A 22,085-nucleotide genomic window follows, 5' to 3' on the forward strand; every position below is an offset into this window, starting at 1 on the left:
GGGAGAGAGAAGTGTTAGGCTGAAAGTATGGAGGGGAAGCTGAGAGTTTCACAGCAATGACTACTGAAAATACTAAGGATTAACTCACCTAGATCACACCCCCGCCCCCAAAAAAGAGAATACCAAGGGGAGGGGAGACGAAATGTCCAAGGATGAGAATAGTGAAGACAGAGAGATATTCTATTTTTGATATTTAAAGAATAGAAGGAAAGCAGTCACTATCTTATACAAGCTTTATTGCTCTTTAAAAATGAATAACCTACAAAGTTTTAAAATTTAAAGAGGTATATACAAGTATAGACATCAAACTTTCTGAACTGAACTAATTCCCTTTCGTTGGTTGATCAAAAATATGCAAAAACCCTAAATATTCACACATTTAATCTTTGAGATTTCTGACTAAATAAGGAGCTATCCTGAAAGTACATGACATTTGTAATTTTATTGAGGCATCACTCTGAACATACAATTAGAGCTTGGGGTTCAGAACTAGTCACTTACCTAGTCCCTGAGCCTAAAAAACAATAAATTTCTCTAGTCATTTTTCCATACACATTTTATCTGAAAAATTAAATACAACAGTGATATGAGGAATTCATAAACAACTTAGGGTGTACCCTACTGTAAATATCAAAAATGTATTCTACTCAAATACTACACAGTTTCAAAAGATCCACAATAATTTATTTTACTTAAATACTGTACTGAAGGGTTCCAAAAGATCCTCTTAGAAAATCATTCACTTTAGTATCCCCCACTTAAGGGAAAAATAGAGATGCCAGAAGCTTATAACGAAAATATCTTAATTTGAGTAATCATTATTCATTTCTAAAATGTTTGTATAAGATATATTTTGGGCCGGGCGCAGTGGCTCATGCCTGTAATCCCAGCACTTTGGGAGGCTGAAGCGGGCAGATCACCTGAGGTTGGGAGTTCGAGACCAACCTGACCAACATGGAGAAACCCTGTCTCTACTAAAAATACAAAATTAGCTGGGCGTGGTGGCGCATGCCTGTAGGCCCAGCTAGTCGGGAGTCTGAGGCTGGAGAATAGCTTGAACCTGGGAGGCAGAGGTTGCAGTGAACTCAGATCACGCCACTGCACTCCAGCCTGGGCAACAAGAATGAATTTCTGTCTCCAAAACAACAACAACAAAAAAAGATACATTTTGACCAACATTAAGAGGTTTAGGCAGCATAAGAAATCGGTATGATGATAATGCTTAAGTTCAGTTATTTATATCCAAAAGAAAAAACAAATTAGATTTATTAACATTTTAATACAAAACATCCCATTTGAAGCATAGTTCTGAAGAAACATTTATGAGCTAGGGTCCTGTCAAGAGAATATTCTATGGCAATGGCTCACTCTGTGTACTCTTACAGATCCTCTCTTGAAGCAACAGAAAGAGGTGTAGATTGAATTTAAACAATATCCAACAAAACCTTCATTGTATTTGTTTCATACTTTTTTTAGAACGTCTCAAATCCTTTTTCTGCTTGAAAATAGGAGAATTCAAAAAGCACAAATCTGTAAAAGGGTCCCCTCTTCTCAGTTTCCTGGAAGAGTAAAAAGAGATCTCAGGCATAATACAAGCATCCCAATATTAACTTACTCCTCAGTATCAAGTTATGGTAAAATACACCAATTTTAAATGTTACCACTTCAGTTTTTTAAAATCAAATGTTTTTATTTCAGAAAAAACTCATTATTGAACAAAGCTCCATAACCTTATTCCCCCGACACGTATCATTAAAAATAAGTTCCCACAAACCAAATACTTACGAAGTGAGGGTGGGCTCCTTATAGTTCACACTGACTGTGCACCTACGTTTAGGCAGAGCCACTGCTGGGCTTTCTTTATTCTTTTTTGGAGAAAGAGAAAGCCTTCCGATTTTCACAACAGGATACATGGAGACATTGGTGATATCCTTCAGTTTAAGATGAGGTGACTGGTGAGTTTCAGGTGGTGTACCTACAAAATAATTTTTATTGAATGATTTAAAAAAAACCCACACAGGAACTAAAATTGTACTCAATTTTATATATCTTAACTGTATACAAAATCCAGCATTTAATAACAGAATTTTTTTTAGATGGGCTCTCATTGTGTTGCCCAGGCTGAAGTGCAGTAGTGTGATCTTAGCTCATTGCAACCTCCACCTCCTGGTCTCAAGCAATCCTCCTGCTTCAGTCTTCTGAGGAGCTGGGACTACAGGTGTGCACCACCATGTCCGGCCAATAACACATTTTTTTTTTTTTTGGCTTTTTCATCATTTTTTCCTCTTCCTTTCAAACCATTGTTGAAATATTAATTATAACAGAACACTTCACTAAAACGTAAAATTCTTCTAGGATAGCTTGGGCATAATAAGTTAGTTTAACCATGGAATTTCATTTTAGTCATACCTTGCTATTTGGAATCAAGTCCTCTCTCTTTCAATACCAAGGTTTTTATCAAGTCTCTTCCTATAGTCTTATAAAGCCGCTAAAATTCCTTCTATTAAACAAATGAGAATTCTAAATAACAGCTTCTGTGTAAACCAGGAGACAAACTAGCATGTTAAAAAGTTACTGTTTTTTTCCCATCATAAACATCCAAGTATACTTTGGAGCTACACCTATATTGGAAGGCAAATGTCCAACACATAATAAAGACACTGCAAAACAATCTCCTCAAATAGCTTTAAAAAGCAAACTGTACCCCCAAAAAAGTAAACTATAACCGTGAAATGACTGTATACTAAGAGCCATATGCTCCAGTGTTATCTGGTTTTTATAGTCTGTCCTGTTTGTTGCCACATAAATATATTGTACTGTATTAATTATTCCAACTTTCGGTTTGAGAAATATATCTTATGGAACAATATCAGATCGGTTGCTACATTCTGGAAAAATGCTTCTCAAACTTTAATGTGTATATGAATCCACAGGAGGACTTCTTAATGGCCAGGCACGGTGGCTCACGCCTGTAATCCCAGCACTCTGGGAGACCCGAGGTTGAGTTTCAGGTCAGCCTAACCAACATGGAGAAACTCTGTCTCTACTAAAAATACAAAATTAGCCCGGCGTGGTGGCACATGCCTGTAATCCCAGCTACTCGGGAGTCTGAGGCAGGAGAATAGCTTGAACCCAGGAGGTGGAGGTTGGGATGAGCTGAGATCGTGCCACTGCACTGTAGCCTGGGCAACAAGAGCAAAACTCTGTCTCAAAAAAAAAAAAACAAAAACCCACAAAGATGCAGATTCTGACTCCAGGGTATGGGATATGGCCTGAGATTCTGCATTTCTAAGAGGTCTAGGGATCAAACTCTTGAGTAACACTATTTTAGAGTATATTTTTTTCTTTTAAAAATGTATTTTTTATGGATTTTATGTATTTTTATGGATACAGGCTCACACACCTGTAATCCCAGCACTTTGTGAGGCCAAGGCAGGAGGACTGCTTGAGCCCAGGAATTTGAGACCACCCTGGCAACACAGTGAGACCTCATCTTTACAAAAAGTAAAAAAAAAGAAAAAAAAAATTAGCCAGGTATGCCTATAGTCCCGGCTACTGGGGAGGCTGAGGTGGAAGAATCACTTGAGCCTGGGAGGTTGAGACTGCATTGAGCCATGACAGTGACAGTGCCCTCCAGCCTGGGTGATAGGGCAATTAAAAAGTGAACAACTACCAAAAAATCCCAACTTCTTCAGGACATTTTCAAATGTACACAAAGACGGCAATAACAGTATAATAAACTCTGAATTATCTAGGTTCAATAATTATCAACACTCTGCCAATCTTGTTTGATTTTTTTTTTTTTTTGAGACCGAGTTTTGCTCATTGCCTAGGCTGGAGCACAATGGCATAGTCTCGGCTCACTGCAACCTCTGTCTCCTGGGTACAAGCGATTCTCCTGCCTTAGCCTCCCGAGTAGCTGGGATTACAGGTGCGTATCACCACGCCCAGCTCATTTTTTTGTATTTTTAGTGGAGATGGGGTTTCACCATGTTGGCCAGGCTGGTCTCGAACTCCTGACCTCAGGTCATCCGCCTACCTCGGCCCCCCAAAGTGCTGGGATTACAGGCATGAGCCAACCCGGCCAGCCTACAGCATATTTTTTAAGAAGATACTTGCCTGCTACCACTGACTAGCCGATTTAGAAAGTTGGTTCGGTTTTTAAGGTTTTAATCTCCTTATAAACAAAATAAGCATCATAACACCTGTACTTCACAGAATTGTTCTGAGGATCAAATAAAATGATATAACAATATTTTGAAAATGATACAACTTGACTATGTATGTTAGTTTTACTTGTATTAACTAAAACTGCCAAATGAGAATCTTTGTGGACAGGTGTAGGTTGTATTATGAACATCTGAACTATGCCTACTTTTGATCTCATAAAATATTTTCTGAGCCAGTTTTTAGAGATGTTGTACAAAAGAATACTAAGTCTATCAATTGAGGAAATCTTCACTAACTAGAAGATTATTTAAAATCATAGTTCCTGTCAAATTTAATATAAAACAAGGCCATTAAAATAACAAGTCACTGGATTCAAATTTGATTTCACTTTCAAGGGGATACTTCAGGTAAGTGTATAAAAGCTACTTTAATTCAACCTAACTCCACAAAAGAGTCCCTCTGTCCTCTTGGGAGTCCTTATTTACTGAAAATAAAAATTCTGTCTCCACAACAAGCAATCTCTGAATTAGGTCAGAGCAATACAACTGTGATTTCCACACCCAGCCCCACACTGTTTAATCAGACCATAACTTCCCCCAAAGAGAGACAGATGGTAAGTCTCCAACCTCCACCAGAGAAACAGATGGTAAGTATAGTATATAAGCATCAGGAGTGATCATTTATCACAAACATTAAAAACGCAGGTAAACAAGTAGATCACTTACTAGTAGGAGTTTTTGTTGGCTTAGAACCCTCCGTCTCTTTTTCATCTGTATATTTCAGTCCTCTTTTAGCTAGAGGCCTGGTGACTGGTCTTGTACCTGAATCGCTGGTGGGATTCTGAATGTACTTGCAAGTGGGCAAATAGAGGTCATCGGAATCATCTCCTGAACCACTTGATTCACAGAGGCTCACTTCAGACTCATTGTTTTCTTCTCTATTAGAGTCATTGCTCATTTTTTGTCGGAAAGGAGTAAGATGAACACCCTCTTCCAAATTAAAATTGTAAGCATCATTGCAACTGACAGATTTGTGCATTTTCTTTTTGGAAACAGTTCTTTTATTTTCACTTTTATTCTCTTTATATTTTGATATAGGTTTTGATTTTCTCCTGTTAGCTTTTCTTTTCTCTTCTCTTTTTCTTTCTTGTGTATCTCTTTGCTTACTTTTAGTTTGTTCAGATTTAGATTCTAAAATGTCTTCTTTTGTTTTAGTAAACGTTCCTGGATGAATCAGCTTTGAAAGTGATAAGTTACCTTGGTCCTTGCTCCATTGACAAACATTGTATTGTACATTTTCAGGCATGTTTACTAGTGGGTCTAAAAATCCAACTCTTTCGAATTCAAAAGACTTCCCCGCCAAATGACTGGTTTCAAAATCATCCAAGCTATCAAACTGACATACACTGTTACAATGTTTCTTTAAACTGCTACGGACAGATACAGTTCTAGGTAAGACATTATCAGTGGACTTAGCTTCACCTGAATCAAAATCAAATCCCAGTGTTTCTTGAGGAATAGTAGGTATCTGATCTGAGAATTTAAAAAATAAATTAGAAAAATAGTTTGACTTTGTGGAAAATTGAATTTCAAGAACTTTAGAATTAAAGTAAAAAACTGAATGACCAAAAATCATTTGGTAGTTTTCCTACATTATAAAATCTGTAAATAAAAATCTGGGGAACTAAAATAATACCATCTATTTACTTGTCAATGATCAACTGATGGCTTATATCTGACATGTGAAAGAATCTTGTACAGGTTCAGTATCCCTAATCTGAAAATATGAAATCCAAAACTTTTTCAGTGCAGTCATGATGCTCCAAGGAAATGCTAACTGGAGGGTTTTGGATTTCAGATTTTCAAATTGGGGATGATGAACTGATATAATGTAAATATTCCAAAATTAAAAAAATAAATCCAAAACACTTCTGGTCCCAAGCATTTTGAATAAGGGACACTCAATCTTTATAATCTTTAAAAATATTATAGGCCAGGCACAGTGGCTCACGCCTGTAATCCCAAACTTTGGGAGGCTGAGGCGGGCGGATCACAAGGTCAGGAGATGGAGACCATCCTGGCTAACACGGTGAAACCCCGTCTCTACTAAAAATATATATATATATATAAAATTAGCTGGGCATGGTGGCGGGCACCTGTAGTCCCAGCTACTTGGGAGGCTGAGGCAGGAGAATAGCGTGAACCCAGGAGGTGGAGCTTATAGTGAGCTGAGATTGCGCCACTGCACTCTAAGCCTGGGCAACAGAGCGAGACTCTGTCTCAAAAAAAAAAAAAAAAAAAAAAAAAAAAATTATAACAGGCTTTTATGTGCTCTTAGTTTAAAGAAAATGAATATATGTTTCACTGAGTACAGATTCAGAGAAGTACAACCGCATATTCCAGAGTGGGACAAACGAGAAAGTGGGAGCTAAGTTGTTCTTTGAAAAATAAATAAGATTTGGATAACTAGAAAGCTTCTCAGGTAAGAAATATAATCTGTATTTTAAGGAAAAGTGAGGCTATGTCCGGTTTTGCTATTCAAATACTATCCCTTCTTCGAAGCTTAGTTCAAGTGGAGGAGATTGACATTTGAGAACACAGACATATCAATTTAAAAGTAGTAAGAAGGGGATAGCTTTGGAGTTCAACTTTGATTTTAAATACTAGCTCTTAACATCTAGACTTCTTCATATGAGATACTTTACCTTCTTGAGTTCCTATAAAAGGGACTAATGTACTTATATTCCTAGGTTGTTGTGAGGGTTAGGTGAGATTATGCAGGTAAAATGCTTAACATAGAGCTTGACACATAGTAGCAATCAGTAAATTGCTGCCATAGTTATAGCCAAAGTTTCAGATTACAGATTTGACATAATAAACATATTTTAAAACTCTATTACTCTGTGTAAAATAAACAGATTTCCTTTGAGCAGAATACCAGATGAACAAATTTTAAAAGTTTAGAAAAAAAGAATTAGAGAAATTTAATTGTATTATTTGTTCTCAAAGACCTTATCTTGCCCTTAATAATATTTTTAGATTTTCACTTGATTACCTTCTATTTGAAATGACTCTCCTTGTCCTGGAAGTTCAGTTTCTTCATGAGGAATTTGCCTTAGAAAATACCAATGAAAAAACAGAAATTTAATGATTATGTAATAAAAACAAATTCAGTATTTTCCTAATTTTTCTTTCCTTTAGTATCATTTCATAACTCGATTTCAAATCAATACATCTATTCTGTATCAAAGGAAACCAAAGGACACTTATGCTGATTATAGGGAGATTGATTTGTTATGACTGACATTCAACTCCTACTTGAAGAACTAACCTATCAAGTTGGATAGTTCCACCTGAAAACATGTTATATAACTCAGTTTCATTTAACTAAGGAAACAGCCAATGATAATTAATTTGCAAAATGTTTTTTAAAAAATGTAGTTTGATCACTCTTTAGGAGCCTGCTTTATCATTAGCAGAGCTATGATTTGTTTGTAATATATGCTTTTATGGTGCTTAACTATTGAACTCTTCTGAAGTTAACATTGTTCATTTTCTTTAAAAATGTTATTCTTTACTTCATGAAACATGAAGTGTTCTTTATACTCTAACACTATTACTGGCAGTTTCATTCTAATTGTAATTTTATTCTTCATTCGCTGTAGAGAATTTTCCACTCTAGACATTAAACAGATTTAGGTAATGGCTGTGGTAACTAATAACTATTTTAGAAAACTTCTACAAACGCGATTACCTTATCTTACTTTTTGTCCACAACATAAGTTTGTCAGATCTTAAAATCCAACAGTTTAAAAACTACTAATGATTAAAAGTAATCTACGGCAATAGAAATCATCTTAGTGGTTACTTCTGTGGAGAAGGGGATGGACTTGAAAGGCATACGAAAGAACTGTCTATGGCAGTAGTTCTCATCTAAGGGCAATTATGCTCTCCAGGGAACATGTGACAATATCTGAAGTCATTTTTTGTTCTCCTGAGGGATGTTACTAGGATTCATTGGGTGGAGGCTATGGATGCTACTAAACATCCCATCATGCACAGACAGCCCTCTACAACAAAGAATTATCTGGCCCAAAATGTTAATAGTAAAAACACTATGTCTTCATTGACATTTTTGTTCCACGATATATACATTAGTCAAACTCATCAAACTATGTAACTGTGATCTGTGCATTTTACTGTTTATAATTAAAGCTTAATAATTCATAAACAAATAAATAAAGTACATTTGATCCAAGAGAAGGGGACGAGGGTATAGGTGATCTAGAAAAATGAACTGGATCAGCGAGACAATGGGACAACTGTGTTAAATATGATGTTTCATTTATTTATTTATTTTTCCCCCAAACCAGACTATTTATAGGGCTGGCAAAACATCTCATTTCAATAGCTAATCCTTCTTAAAATAAAAACATGGTACACAGAAAAGTATGACTGAAGGAAAGTATGAAGTAGAATTAAAAATTCTGGTAAGGCTTCTTTTTCCTAGGCATCAAAAAAGGAGTGAAATATGAGAAAAAGGGGTTTAGCTTGGCTATATGTGATAGAATTTCAACACATCAAATTCTCTTAAATATATTCTCAGCAGAGAAAGCATCAGACTACAAATATAAGAGTTGACATGATGCACATTTCCTTTCATAAATGAATCACAGAATTAAATCTTTCTTAGTATTAATAATCATAATAAAGAATTTGATACTAACGGTAAATCCTTCACAAATAAATTTCTGGCGTTGTCATCGCTATTGGGGTCCATTCCAGAGGAACATATTTCCTGGTTCTGTTAATGTATTAAAACAAAACACTGTTATAACTGAAGTATTCAGAAGAAAGCATTAACTTATTCAACAATATGCACTTGTTGACAGTCTACCATGGTGCCATGCCATAGTTCTAGGAACTGAGTCTATAAGAGCTCAAAAGCAGAGTAAGTCTTATCCTCTTAAAGCTTACATTCTAGTGCAGGGAAATAAAATTTTAAAAAGAGAAGACATATGTACAAAATTTCAGATTGTGATAAGTGCCATGAAGGAAATATCCAGGGTGAGGTGATAGAGAGTAACTCAGGTTGGATTGCTCTTTTAAATAGAGTGTATCTGATATAAATCAGAAGACTGCAAAGGAGCCAGTCACTGAAAGAGCAGGAGGAAAAGAAGGCAGTGGAAACAGCAAATACACATAAGAAAAATCTTGCTGTGTTTAGGAAAGAAAGGCTGTTGTGGCTGGAACATAGTCACTGAGAACAGTAGGAGATATACATGCAGAGGCCACATAATGTAGGGCCTTGAGAACCATGAGTTTAGATTTCAGTCTAAGTATGATGGGAAGGTACTTAATATTAAGAAAAGAAGTAAACTGATTTAAGTTTTTGAAAGATCAGTCTGAATTAAAAGAGGCCAGGGGTAGAAAGAGTTGAGACATCATCATAGCATATCTGGCAAGACATGGTATCAGCTAAGATTAGAGTCATGGCTATGGAGGTGAAGCCCAGTGGAAGGCCTTGAGATGACAGGTCAAGCTCAAGGACTGAAAAGGGATGGAGGTGGGAACAATGAGGGAGAGGAAAGCCTCTTGTGGTTTTGGACTAAGCAAATGAGTAGGCTACTTTACTGAGATGAGTAAGACTTATAAAGGAAGGTAGGAAGTATACAGTATCTTTGGGGGAGGCAAGGGGAAGTTGTGCTTTATATAAGGTATGTTTGAGATCCCTTATACATCTTTAAGTGGAGATAGCAAATGGTGGCTGTGTGTATACGTGTGTATGTGTTTGTTTTTAGATTCTGTACTGTAAACTGGGAAGGCATCAGCAGACAGTACATAAAGCTATGACAGGGTATAAGATGAGTCTACAACAACTGGCATTTATTCATTTTTTGAAATAAAGTCTTGCTTTGTCACCCAAGCTGAAGTGTAGTGGTGCTATCATAGCTCACTGCAGCCTTCAACTTCTGGGCACACGTGATCCTCCTATCTCAGCTTCCCAAGTAGCTGGGACTACAGGTGCATGCCACCACAATTGGCTAATTTTTATTTTTTATTTTGTAGAGATGGGAGTCTCGCTGTGTTGCCCAGGCTGGTCTTGAACTCCTGGGCTCAAGTGATCCTCTCACCTCAGCCTCCCAAAGTGCTCAGATTACAGGCATGAGTCAATGTGCCTGGCCAAGAATTGACATTTAAAGGTAGAATGAGGAAGAAATCAGCAAAAGAGACTGACATGGAATAGTCAGAAAGGTAGAATAAAAACCAGGGGAGCATAATATCATGAAAACTAATAGATCAAAGTATGTCAAATAAAGAGTGGTCCCTGTTTTACATATTATTACTGCAAGGTCAAGAAGAAAGAGAAGTTACCACTGAATTTGGTAACATGGAGGTTGTGGTGACCTTGACATGCAGTGACAACAGAATGGTAAGGATCAAATCTAGATTCAGAGTGGCTGCAGGCCAGGCGTGGTACCTCATGCCTGTATTCCTAGCATTTAGAGAGGCTGAAGCAGGGGGATTACTTGAACCCAGGAGGTCAAGACCAACCTAGGCAACATAGTGAGGTGGTCTCTACAAAAAAATGTTTAAAAAGTATCTGGGCGTGGTGGTGTTCCAGCTATTCAGGAGACTGAGGTTTGGAGGAGCACTTGAGCCTGGGAGGTCAAGGCTGCAGTGAGCCATGATTATGCCACTGCACTTCAGTCTAGGCAACGAAGCGAGATCCTGTCTCAAAGAAAAAAAAAAAAGAGTCATTTCAAATGTGAATGGAAGCTGAGGAAGTGAAGAATATACTGTTTTCTTTTAAAAACTTCTGCTGTGAAGGGAAGCAAACAAATGAGGAGATAAATATGAGACAAGGAGAGGTTTCATTACTTTCTTCTTCTCTAAGGTTAAGAGATATGAAAGCACATCTTTATGATGACTGAAATGATCCAGTGGAGACGGGGATATATGGAAGAGAGAACAATCTTCCAAGAATAAAGTTGTAGAGGAGGTGAGAAGAGAAAATCTGATGCATGGGCTAGGGAGCGGCTAGGGGTGGTGCTTGCCTTTAGCAGGAACAGGGGCCATTCTGCCACTGTAACAAGAGGGAAGATGAAAAACCTAAGTATAGAGGTGGATTTGTAGATCTCTGTTACGAAGGTGACAATTCCTAAGAAGCCAATTCTAATTTAATTGAATTATCTTCTGAAATTTGATGAACATATGTTGACATTATAATAAATAGGCTAAAAATGTTCATTAAAAACAAAACAACCAGAAATTTAATTCCATTAAAAGCTTTCGGCCAGGTGTGGTGGCTCATGCCTGTAATCCCAGCAAATTGGGAGGCCAAGGCCAGAGGATTGCTTGAGACCAGGAGTTCAAGACCAGCCTGGGCAACATGGCAAGATCCTGTCTCTGGCAAAAAAAAAAAAAAAAAAAAAGAAAAAATTAGCCAAGTGTGGCAGTGCATGCCCATAGTCCCACCTACTCAGGAGGCTGAGATAGGAAGATTGTTTGAACCTGGGAGGTGAAGGCTGAGTGTGTGTGAGCCTGGGAGGTGAAAGCTGCAGTGAGCTGTGATCACACCACTGCACCCCAGGTTGGGCAAGAGCGAGACTCTGTCCCCCCCCAACCTACCCCGGCCAAAGATGAAAACTTTAAATTTGACATCAATGTAGCTAATGTTCTGAAATGAATATTAATGCAGCTAAATAAAAAAGAACATTTAACTATATACTAAAACAACTTAAAAACAAGTCATTAAAAAAAATCTATAAAATTAGGGAACAAAAAGGCTGTTAAAAATTACCTAAACGTTAACTATTGCTAGGCTAGGCAAGAAAACATTCTTATAAAATTTTTACATTTTAAGCTTCTCCATCACTGCTAAATTGATTTGATAAGCACTGAAGCATGGGTGTACAATGAGGTTGAGAATGAGTGACACAAGCAATTAGTATATAGCAGAAAATACAAATGTTGACATTCTACATGCTAAGAATATATTTGCGTAGCAACTAACAATGTTTTTAATAAATACTCAAAAACCACTGAGCTGCAGTAATAGGATTTTTTCCCAACTGCTTTTGTAATTATCTCATCGAGTATTCGCTTCCTACTATTTCTGTTTTTCAGCAAAAACTTTGTAAAAGGAGGAGGAAGATTCAAATGCCTTTAAAGGAACTGTTTCCCCCTACTAATTGACTGAACAAGGAAAATACAAAATTAGAAAAGATTACATTCTGGGGGAAAAAAAAAAGTAATCTACCACGCCTAGCACAGTGGCTCACGCCTGTAATCCTAGCACTTTAGGAGGCTGAGGTGGGTGGGTCACTTGAGGCCAGGAGTTCAAGACACCTGACCAACATGGCAAAACCCTGTCTACTAAAAATATAAAAATTAGCCAGGTGTGGTGGCACATGCCTGTAATCCCAGCTCTCGGGAGGCTGAGGCACAAGAATCGCTTGACCCCAGGAGGCAGGGGCTCCAGTGAGCTGAGACTGCACCACTGTACTCCAGCCTGGCGACAGAGCAAGACTCTGTCTCAAAAAAAAAAAATATATATATATATATATGTATATACACACACACACACACACACACACAAACCTCCCATGAATCCTAATCTTTATAGAGGCAGTTCTCAAATATACCATATATGTACTTATTGTCTATGTGTATATATACATATATATTACACGTGTCTTAATCACATGGAGGAAAAAAAATAAGGAATCAATAGGGAGTGAAGCAAGAACTCTTTCACTGACTTCTCCTGTCAATGGAGAAGTGACATTAATTCCATTTTCAATTACCCGTCCACCTCCTCCCACCCCCAATATCCCTCCCCTAATCATTATGTTCTCACTTTCTTATCTGACCTTCCGGTCTAAGTGCCAACTCAAATGTTTTCACTGGTATAGCGAAGCAATGGCCACTGGGAAGAATTTCAATGTTCTATACGCCTGACACTCACCACTGCTTTTTTTCTTTCTCTGCCCCATTTCCCTGGCAGTGGCTACTGGAAAAAGGGATAAATAAACTAGCTCATCATTACTTTTTTCATAAGTAATGACACACATTACTGTATACACAATGATACACAATGGTACAGCAAGACACAAAGAATATCCTAAAGCAAACCTTCTCCATATCTGTTATATTTTGGCTAGCAGGACCATATTTGAACACCTTCTTTACAATCTTAGACAAAAAGAGAATCAGATTGAAAATTTGAGCAGCAAAATGTTTATGATCTTACTTGTCTGGGAGTGAACAGTCTTCTCTACTTAGCCAACCAGTAGGTAAAAACGATTCTCCAAAAAGCACTTAAATACTCCCTATGTCCTAAATAAAGGTAGTTCTTATAAAACCCCACTGGATATAGCAAAACAAAAGGCTAAGGTAAAAGCTAAGATAGCACTGATTAAAACTTTTGGATGAGTCCACTTCAACTACCACTTTTATATCTTTAGCTTAGTTGCACTATCTTTGACTCACTTAGTTGAACATTCAAATAGACCAGCAATGCAAAAGGCTAAAACTATGTCTTCTGCAACCTGTCTTGCTACCTGCTTTACGAATGAAATAGGCAGGAACAGGCTTCAATCACCTATATGCTTGAAGCTTTCTTAACTGGCCAAATGCAATAGCTGCGCTCTGAAGCACCAAAGAAGGATGTTTTAAACAATTCATGCATAACTGAGCTATCAGTAATTCATTTAAATAAAATAATTGATCTAAACTACTTATTCATGGCTTAACTAAACTAAGAAATTCGGCCTCAGTAATGAAAATACCTGAGCAGGTTCTTCTGTTTGTTGTGATGTAAGTTTTCCTTTCAATGCATATAGCTGCCATGTGAGATAGTAACATTCTTTTCTCAGCTGTAGGATGATATCTTGGGCTTCTCTCACTTTGGATTTTTCATTTTCCAAAGCTAAAACTAACATTTTGTTGTTGTCTTGGTAATTTTTCAGCAGTGTAGAAGTGTTGGCTAAAAGAGGATAAAAAAATTTATCAGTTATTAAATCTAAACTTAAAAGTGATATAAAAGGACAACATAAAAATCTCTTACTGATTATTTGGCATGGTGCAGCTATAAAAGACCTGCGTTTGCCAATCTCTGCCAAGTTTTTATTCCTTTTCTCTTTCATTCGCTTCTTTATGTCTTCAAGACTATCTTGAAAGGACTTCTTCAGGCATCTTTCCTTGGCCATCTTTTGCCTAAACAATAAAAAATAATTTTTCTCAGAGAGAATATTATCAAATATAAAACTTTAAAAAACATAGGCTGTTCACAAAGAATGCATTAAATAGACTAAACTGTAGAATTAGCTCAAAGTAGATAGTTAACTAACTTGATAACATAAATTTTCCCCTTTGTTCTCTCTTCCTCCTCAGGCACTTTATAGAAAAGTTTTATTGAGTATAGATTTCCAACCCAAAGATTCCACAATATGCCACTTATTCATTCTTTAACAAATACTCACTGTGGCATATATGCCAGACACTACTGAAAATGCTTATTATTATATCTTGATGCCATTATTATTTATGCTTCTTAAAGAAAATGTTTAGGACCAACTTTTAGTGCTTAGGCTTACAGCATTAGTTCTGAGGCAATTATATATCTGGGTTTTGTTTTCCAGCTCTTCTTTAATGATTAATTCATCACATTAGGTCATTCAACTATTTTTCCATAATTAGATAATTTTAACCTAATTATCGCTTATGATATACACACACTCTCAAGAAAGTCAAGGTGATCCTTAGAGGTTTAAACTATGTAGCACTACATACAATTTTATTAGGCTATTGTAACAATTACAGAGCTAGAGCAGGAACTTGGGCAGAAGAACACTCCAGTATTCTCAAAGTATGGCTAAAACTTAGGGCTGTTAACTCCCAGTGAATTATGAACATAACAAATCAGACATAAAATATTGTTGTACATACAGTTAAACGCTGTGTATTAAATACATAAGTATACTTAATCTTTCAATGTTGTAAGTCAGGTAGGTTTTAGCATGCTACTAAACATGTCAAACCACTTTTCAGAAACATCTTTTACTCTAGATTGCACTTTGAATATCTTAAAATTGAAAAAAAACTTGTTTCCAATAATAATGTATGCATACAATTTTCACCACAAAGGATATCGCTACCTTCTCTAAGATAGTCAAACATTTTCCTAAACCTTACACTTTCTTATGTTCTCCAGGCCTTATTTTCCTCTATGCAGTGTCTGGAATCTTAAATACAGATATTATAGATTAAGAACTTTCTACCAAGGTATATACAATATATACTGGGAGGTTCCTAGCAGAGATAGGATAGCTATTTTTAAAAGCAGTAATGGTAAAGGGGTTGTTTTACACAATTAAGTTAGAATTGGAGATGTTTGAGAGTCATACAGATTAAGTTGCTGATCTAGTTTAGTTAAGGTATTTTAAAGTTTTCCTTATTACTTTTAATCAAGCTAAAATCACAAAAGAAACTTTCCATATCAAAAGTTTTATATCCTGTCTAAATTAGGCGATGGTGTTAGTAGGGGGTGTGGTAGACAGAAGGAATGAAAGCACAGACAGGCTACAGCGCGAGATGACGGTCTCAATCTGTAGAGTACTCGCGTGCCGCTCTGGATTCAAAAGAACCTAGCATATTTGATCTCCGTTCATAATTATCCAATCAGTTCTGCTGCGAAGACAGCCAGGTAGGACACTAGTCAGTGCCGGCCTCTTCAGGGTAAGTGAGGAAGAGAATGGCCTGGACAATGAGGACGTCAACGGTATCACGCTGCACAAAGAACTGCTGTCAATTTTCTTGCGTTGAGCCAGGCTTTTAACTACCGTAAAAAGCTGTATTTGCACATCACTTAATCTACACAATTTTGCAAAGTAGGATATTAGGGTCTCCATTTATTTAACATAAGAGGAAGACAGAACATCTGAACGGGCAGATCGAGTGGCTGAACCGCGAAAAGCGCGCGGCCAATGGGACTCCAGAGCCCGAGCTTTCGGCCACCGAATTTAGAACGGTATTGAGAACCCAAGGGAAGTCAAACACGGATCACTACGCCCTTGTTTCCCACCTTAAAACCTACTTCCTCCTCCTTTAGGAGGCGGAAAGCCGAGGGGAGGTGGGGCTGGTCCAGAACCATACCTTGGCCACTACTTCTGCAAGAGCTATCTTCCTCCTTCTCACATTTCAAGGCTCTTCGAGGCTCTCTCGCGCGAGCCACTCGCAATGAGCCCTCCAGGACCGTACCCCGTCGCCTGGAACTACCGTCGCCACATTCGAAATTTTCCGCCTCGTTCCTCCATTGGTTGGCTGGGAGGCGGTCACGTGCACCCAACACCAACCGGCGCTGGCAGAGTCCCGCCCCGCCAGGTGACGTCACGCGGCGCAAACTCGCTCACGTCCACATCCGGGCATCCATCGGGCCCGGGGGCGGAGCTGGTGGTCGGGTAGCGGCGACGTCCCGGGACCTTTTCCTCAGAGATGTGGGGATTTTTGCGGGTGGAGTCACTCCGAAACCTTTAAGACGAGGTGTGATCGGTAGTCCAAAGCTTCCTGTTTCTTCAGTCTGACAGCTTCCAGTGTCCCAGGTTGTGCTCAAAGCCTTCCTCCTGTGAGAAGAATCTCTTTGGTTGCCTGTTAAAGCGGTCAGCCAGCTTGCAACACGGAAGCAGCTTTTAGGGGAATTAAAACCAAAGCAAGGAGCAAATTCTGGATTAAAGAGGTATTAGGGAAACTGCAGATACCTGAAAATTGGAGCTCCATGTTTCTCTTTGCCGGCTACCTCTGGCTCTTTAACTCTTCTCGAGAAATGGCATCAACATTCATCCAGTTACCGACTAGAAACCTGATAAATCATCCTTAATGATTCTTTATCCTCTCTTAACCTTTGCCCGTCCAGTCAGTCACACGGTCTTCTCAACTCTACTTTCCAAGTTTCTCTCATGCCCACTTTTTTCCCCCCAATCCAGCTTCCAGCCTAATCTTATTCCCAAAATGGCACTAGTACCCACTCTGACCGCAGACTCCCTATATTCTTCATAGAGTAATATTTTTACAAAACAAGTATCAAATAGGAAACTTGACAGTGGCTCCCTATTGCATTTAAGGTGAAGTTCAAACTCCTTTAAGATATTTTGTCCTTAAAGAGCCCCACGATTCCTGGTTCCACCACTTGTACATTTTCTTAAAATTCTTGCCACTTTTGCCAATACCGTTCTGTCAAGAACAGTCTTTCCCTTGGCCTGACTTTCTCATATGTATACTGAAGTTTCGCTGTACAGATTAATTCTTCCAGAAAGACTTACCTGACCCTAAAGCCCCTTAGTATCTGTTTTACACTTTCTTAGTGCCCTGCATTTTTGGAGTATTCCTTGTGACACTGACTTGTCGTTCATTGCCTGTTTCTTGAAGTTGAATAAGGGCAGGAACTATATCTGCTTTATCGATAGCTAAATTGTCAGCATCTCGTTGCAATTTGAAGTAGGTAGTAAATATTCACTGGGACAATAAAGGAACAAATGAAAACGTAACAAATGCTTTGAATCTAGGCATTCTTTATGAAGATGTGTTGTTGTTTTTTAAAGGTAGCTAACACGTGCTTGCTCTAATCTAGGGACTGGTCCTAGCTTGAGTGGAAGAGGCTGAAACACCCTTCTCCAGCCAACAACTCCCTTGTTTTCCAAGTTAACCGGACCAACTCCATTAATCCTCAGTTTACTGCCACTGGGCAATGTGGCTTATATGTGCAGAAGCATCAAGAAGGAATGGGCAGAGAGCTTTTTTGTTGTTTGAGGTCAGAAGAGTATGAAGTGGAAAGTGAGAGCAGAGAGTAGGGCCAGCTTCATCAGCAGGCAACCGGTGCTTAGAAGGGCTGTGCATTTGGTTTAATGCTCTGCTGTGGCCATCTTGAAATGCTTAGTAGTTTATATTTGAACTTATGTTTTGTAAGTTATGTCTGATGAGGCAATGGAGCAATCTTGTGAGCAGATGTGATTCATGCAATGCGTGTCTGTCACTGTTTTTTTGTCCCATGTCATACAGTGTTCAGGATGCTCACTAAATGGCTTCCATGAACCACTTATTTTGTAGTTAGGAACCTAAATACAAAGTGCTCAGAAGGACTCACCCTTGCCGTCTTGAAATTATTATTATTTTCTTTGAGACGGAGTTTTGCTCTGTCTCCCAGGTTGGAGTGCAGTGACACGATCTCTGCTCACTGCAGTCTCCACCTCCCAGGTTCAAGCAGTTCTCCTGCCCCAGCCTCCTAGGTAGCTGGGATTACAGGTACCCACCACCACGCCCCACTAATTTTTGTATTTTTTTGTAGAGACAGGGTTTTGCCATGTTGCGTAGACTGGTCTCAAACTCCTGAGCTCTAGTGATTCGCCTGCCTCAGCCTCCCAAAGTGGGATTACTGGCTAAGCCACCATGCCCAACCAACCTTATTATATTTGCTAACCACTTACACTAAAAGTGATGGCGTGAAAGGAAAAGGAAGAGTAAGACATTCCACAATTCCTTTTCTTTTCAGTCTTTCTCTACTTATCGGTAAGCTGAAGGTTTTTGTCTTGCATTTTTAGCAAGGAGCGTCATATTTTCATTTCACGTCGGCCCACAGAGATTATATAGTTGACCCTGACCGAAGGCTTGGAGGTTCTGACTTTTTGAGGGGTGTCTTCCCCGTTCCTGATTTAAAAATGGATCAGACTTCAAATCAAGTGTTTATTATAGAGCCTTAAAGAATAGAAATGGCTGAATTTAGGGGCAGTGAGGGAAAATACCACCGGAGTCCTAGCATGAATAACTTTCGTACATCAAAATGTTCTACTGCCGCTGATTTTAGGGAACTAAATTCCTGTTGGAATCAACAGCTCTTTTAAAATATTGTGGAAACTACAGCTGTTCCCAAGAAGAGTGCATATATTCCTTTTTGAACAAAAATAGGCATATTTCAAAGAGTACTAAATGGTGGACTGGAGTTTGAACCCAGGAAGCCTGGCTCCAAAGTCCATGCTATTAACAACTAGACTATGTTCTGCTACTTCTCCCTTTTATTATATCACAGTGGTACCCAGCCTAATTCAGAGATAATCCATAGTTTAATTATATCAGCAAAGTACAGTGTAGGAACATGTCATCTAGCTGACAAACTGAGAAGAACCTATGAAAGGGTACCAATTAGTCAAAATTCTTTGTTTAATTTAGTAGATGTTTAGAATAGTTATGGCGTAATTCAAATAATTTTAACTTCTTAAAAATCTTGCTCTCAAATGACAGTGAATATTTGTAGCTGCATTACTATCAGGGTTTTTCAACACGTGAATGCATGTTATTTCTACTTTCGTTAATTTTAACTTTATGATATATATAAAATATAACGAGCACTCACATTCTCCCCTGCAAGTTCCTAAAATCCCAATAAAACTGGTTGTTACTAATCTTTAACTGCCTTGTTCCTAACATTTATTACTATGTGCAGATTTTATGATTTTTACTCGAAGTCCTGACCTCAGGTGATCCACCCGCCTCAGCCTTCCAGAGTACTGGGATTACAGGCATGAGCCACCACACCCGACCTTTTTTTGTTGTTTTGTTTTTTTTTAGAGTCAAAGTCTCCCTCTGTTGCTCAAACTCCTGGCTTCAAGGTATCCTCCCACCTCAGCCTCCTACCTAGCTGGGATTATAGGCTCAAACAACATGCCTGGTTCTTTCACTTTCTTAATGGCGTACTTTGAAGCACAAAATTTTAAATTTCCATAACTTTATTGAAAATTTAATTCTCAATTATTATTGATTTATTTATTTGCTGTTCCTTGTGGTTTTGATGTCATCTCTCAGAAGTCATTGACTAATACAAAGTTACAAAGATTTATATCTATATTTTCTTTTAACAGTTTTGTAGTTTTACTTCTTACATTTAGGCCCTTGTGGTTTATCTCCACTGTGGTAGTGGATATATAAGCCTACACAGGCAATAATATAACTTACACACACACACACATACACACATACACACAACACACAAAACAGATGGATGCTGGTCAAACTGAGGAAATCTAAGATTTCAATGTCAATATCCTGGATATTATATGATAGTTTTGCAAAATGCTACCAATAGGGTAAATTGGGCAAAGTGTGAGGGGGATTTCTTAGTATTATTTTTTACAGTTACATGAGAATCTAAAATTAGTTCAATAAAAATTTTAATTAAGAATAATAGTCTGTGGAAATTGCTACTTTTCCTTTTCTTTATGTTATACAAATTGTGGGTAGTCACCTTTTGAATTTTTTTTTTCATCTGAAAGAAGGGGAACACTGGAGTAATTATTGCCAGGCAAATTAAGAGCATTGTGTGGGTATAGATAATTCTTGTCTTTAAAAATAAACAACAAGCATACAATAGTTTTGGTGTTAATTCTAAATATACACCTAGCACTGTTTTAACGTATAGTACTGATTTTGATTTCTACCAATTGCTTTATCACAATGGCATACATAAGTGCAAATTTGGTAGGGAGGAATAATTTTAGGTGGACCAATAACTTATACAAGTAATCATATGTTGTAGTATATTATGCTTAACGTAAAATAAGAAGTAAATAAAGACACAGATGATCTAATTACTTCTTTAAATTTATGAGTTTTCTGGTATATAAACACATATAGAAGGGTATACCATAATCTTCTACGTAGATAACTTTTGCTGACATTATTAAAAATTAGGTAATCATTTATTTACCTTTTAGCATATAATAAACATACATAGATCTAGCAAGAAAAATTGTGAAAAATTTTAAAGTAGTTAAAAAATATTACTATGTATCATCTTGAGTGTGCTCTTCCAGCTTATCTCAGCCTTTCATTGTTTTGGAGCTATTTTACAACTTTATATATTGTAGAAAATTGGTAATAATGCAAATGATTTTTTTGTCCATAGAAATGCAGATGATTGTGTCCACTAGAATTCAATTAATTATTTTCCTGAGGATAGATCTATTTTTCAGCTATTTACAAATTCATTTTAGCATTCCTGATTTTCCATATTCACATGATTGTGAATTCTCCTTTGAACTGGTTATAACATCTTACTGATTTTCTCAATAATTGATGAGTTAAATCAAATTCTGACATCAATTTATTTTAATTTGTATGAGACATGATTTTACCTCTAAAAAAATCCTTTAATATATGGCTACAACATCCCAAACAGTACAAAATAGAATAACATGAAAAGTGAAAATCTTCCCAGCTAGTGTCATCTTCATGAGCCTTACAGTCCCATGGTGAAGACAGATGTTTATCCGAGAATGTAAGATAAATATAAAATTGTAATTCTGATAAATGTGATGAAAAAGAGGAACACAGTACTGCGAGAGTGTATGTAACAGGGTAGCAACTTAGCCAGGGGGATCTGGGAAGTCTTCTCTGAAATAATAACAAGTGGCCTGAGATGTGACTATAGGTAGGGAGAACCATTATTTATTAATATAAAATGAGACCTAATTGCTTCCTCCATTAATGCTTGGTGATAGATTGTAGGCATAAAAAAAAAAGTACCTGGGTTGGTGCAGGCCTGGGAGAGAAGGACAGAGGGTAATTTTAGGGTATTGGCAAGAATATTACTGAAATAATGGTTCATGGAATTTAAGATGGGTAAGTAAGCAAGTGAAAAAAAAAAGCTGGTGGGTGGTTAGGACTAATGACTTGAAAGAAAATAGAAGTATTCATAAACTTGAAGTTCTGATAAAGTTGACGATACAAATTAGAAAGAAAGTCTATTATTAGAAGAGCCTGGGTTGTCTGAAATAGAAAATTTTGAGGAGGAGCAGTTATAGAAAATGAAAAGTTCAAGGTGTCCCATTGGAGTGGGTGAGGAGGGTAAAAAGAAGGACATTGGAG

General features: G+C 37.5%; 1 protein-coding gene across 3 annotated transcripts; it reads right to left on the bottom strand.

Moving 5' to 3' along the window:
* Positions 1 to 215: 215 nt before the first annotated feature.
* Positions 216 to 17,512, bottom strand: SGO1 (shugoshin 1). 3 transcript variants are annotated; one of them, XM_009201784.4, is made up of 8 exons: positions 17,492 to 17,512; positions 14,242 to 14,390; positions 13,964 to 14,160; positions 8,897 to 8,973; positions 7,225 to 7,283; positions 4,896 to 5,702; positions 1,786 to 1,975; positions 216 to 1,559 (listed from the first exon to the last, which is right to left on the bottom strand). In XM_009201784.4, the coding sequence occupies exons 2-8, from the start codon at positions 14,381 to 14,383 to the stop codon at positions 1,448 to 1,450; spliced, it is 1,584 nt and encodes a 527-aa protein (XP_009200048.2). In that variant the 5' UTR covers positions 14,384 to 14,390; positions 17,492 to 17,512; the 3' UTR covers positions 216 to 1,447. The 3 variants fall into 3 exon arrangements, with proteins under 3 accessions (XP_009200048.2, XP_003895213.2, XP_009200049.2); XM_003895164.5 differs by lacking the exon at positions 17,492 to 17,512 and adding an exon at positions 16,329 to 16,521; XM_009201785.4 differs by lacking the exons at positions 4,896 to 5,702; positions 17,492 to 17,512 and adding an exon at positions 16,329 to 16,528.
* Positions 17,513 to 22,085: the final 4,573 nt, after the last annotated feature.

This window comes from Papio anubis, chromosome 2, assembly GCF_008728515.1.
Source record: "Papio anubis isolate 15944 chromosome 2, Panubis1.0, whole genome shotgun sequence".
Lineage (NCBI taxonomy): Eukaryota > Metazoa > Chordata > Mammalia > Primates > Cercopithecidae > Papio > Papio anubis.

Coding starts and splice junctions, on each gene's coding strand:
- SGO1 (XM_009201784.4), bottom strand. CDS start 14,383: ATGGCCAAGGAAAGATGCCTGAAGAAGTCCTTTCAAGATAGTCTTGAA. Junction 7,284..8,896: donor TTATTTGTGAAGGATTTACC/GTTAGTATCAAA, acceptor GTATTTTCTAAG/GCAAATTCCTCATGAAGAAA. Junction 5,703..7,224: donor AGAGTCATTTCAAATAGAAG/GTAATCAAGTGA, acceptor TTAAATTCTCAG/ATCAGATACCTACTATTCCT.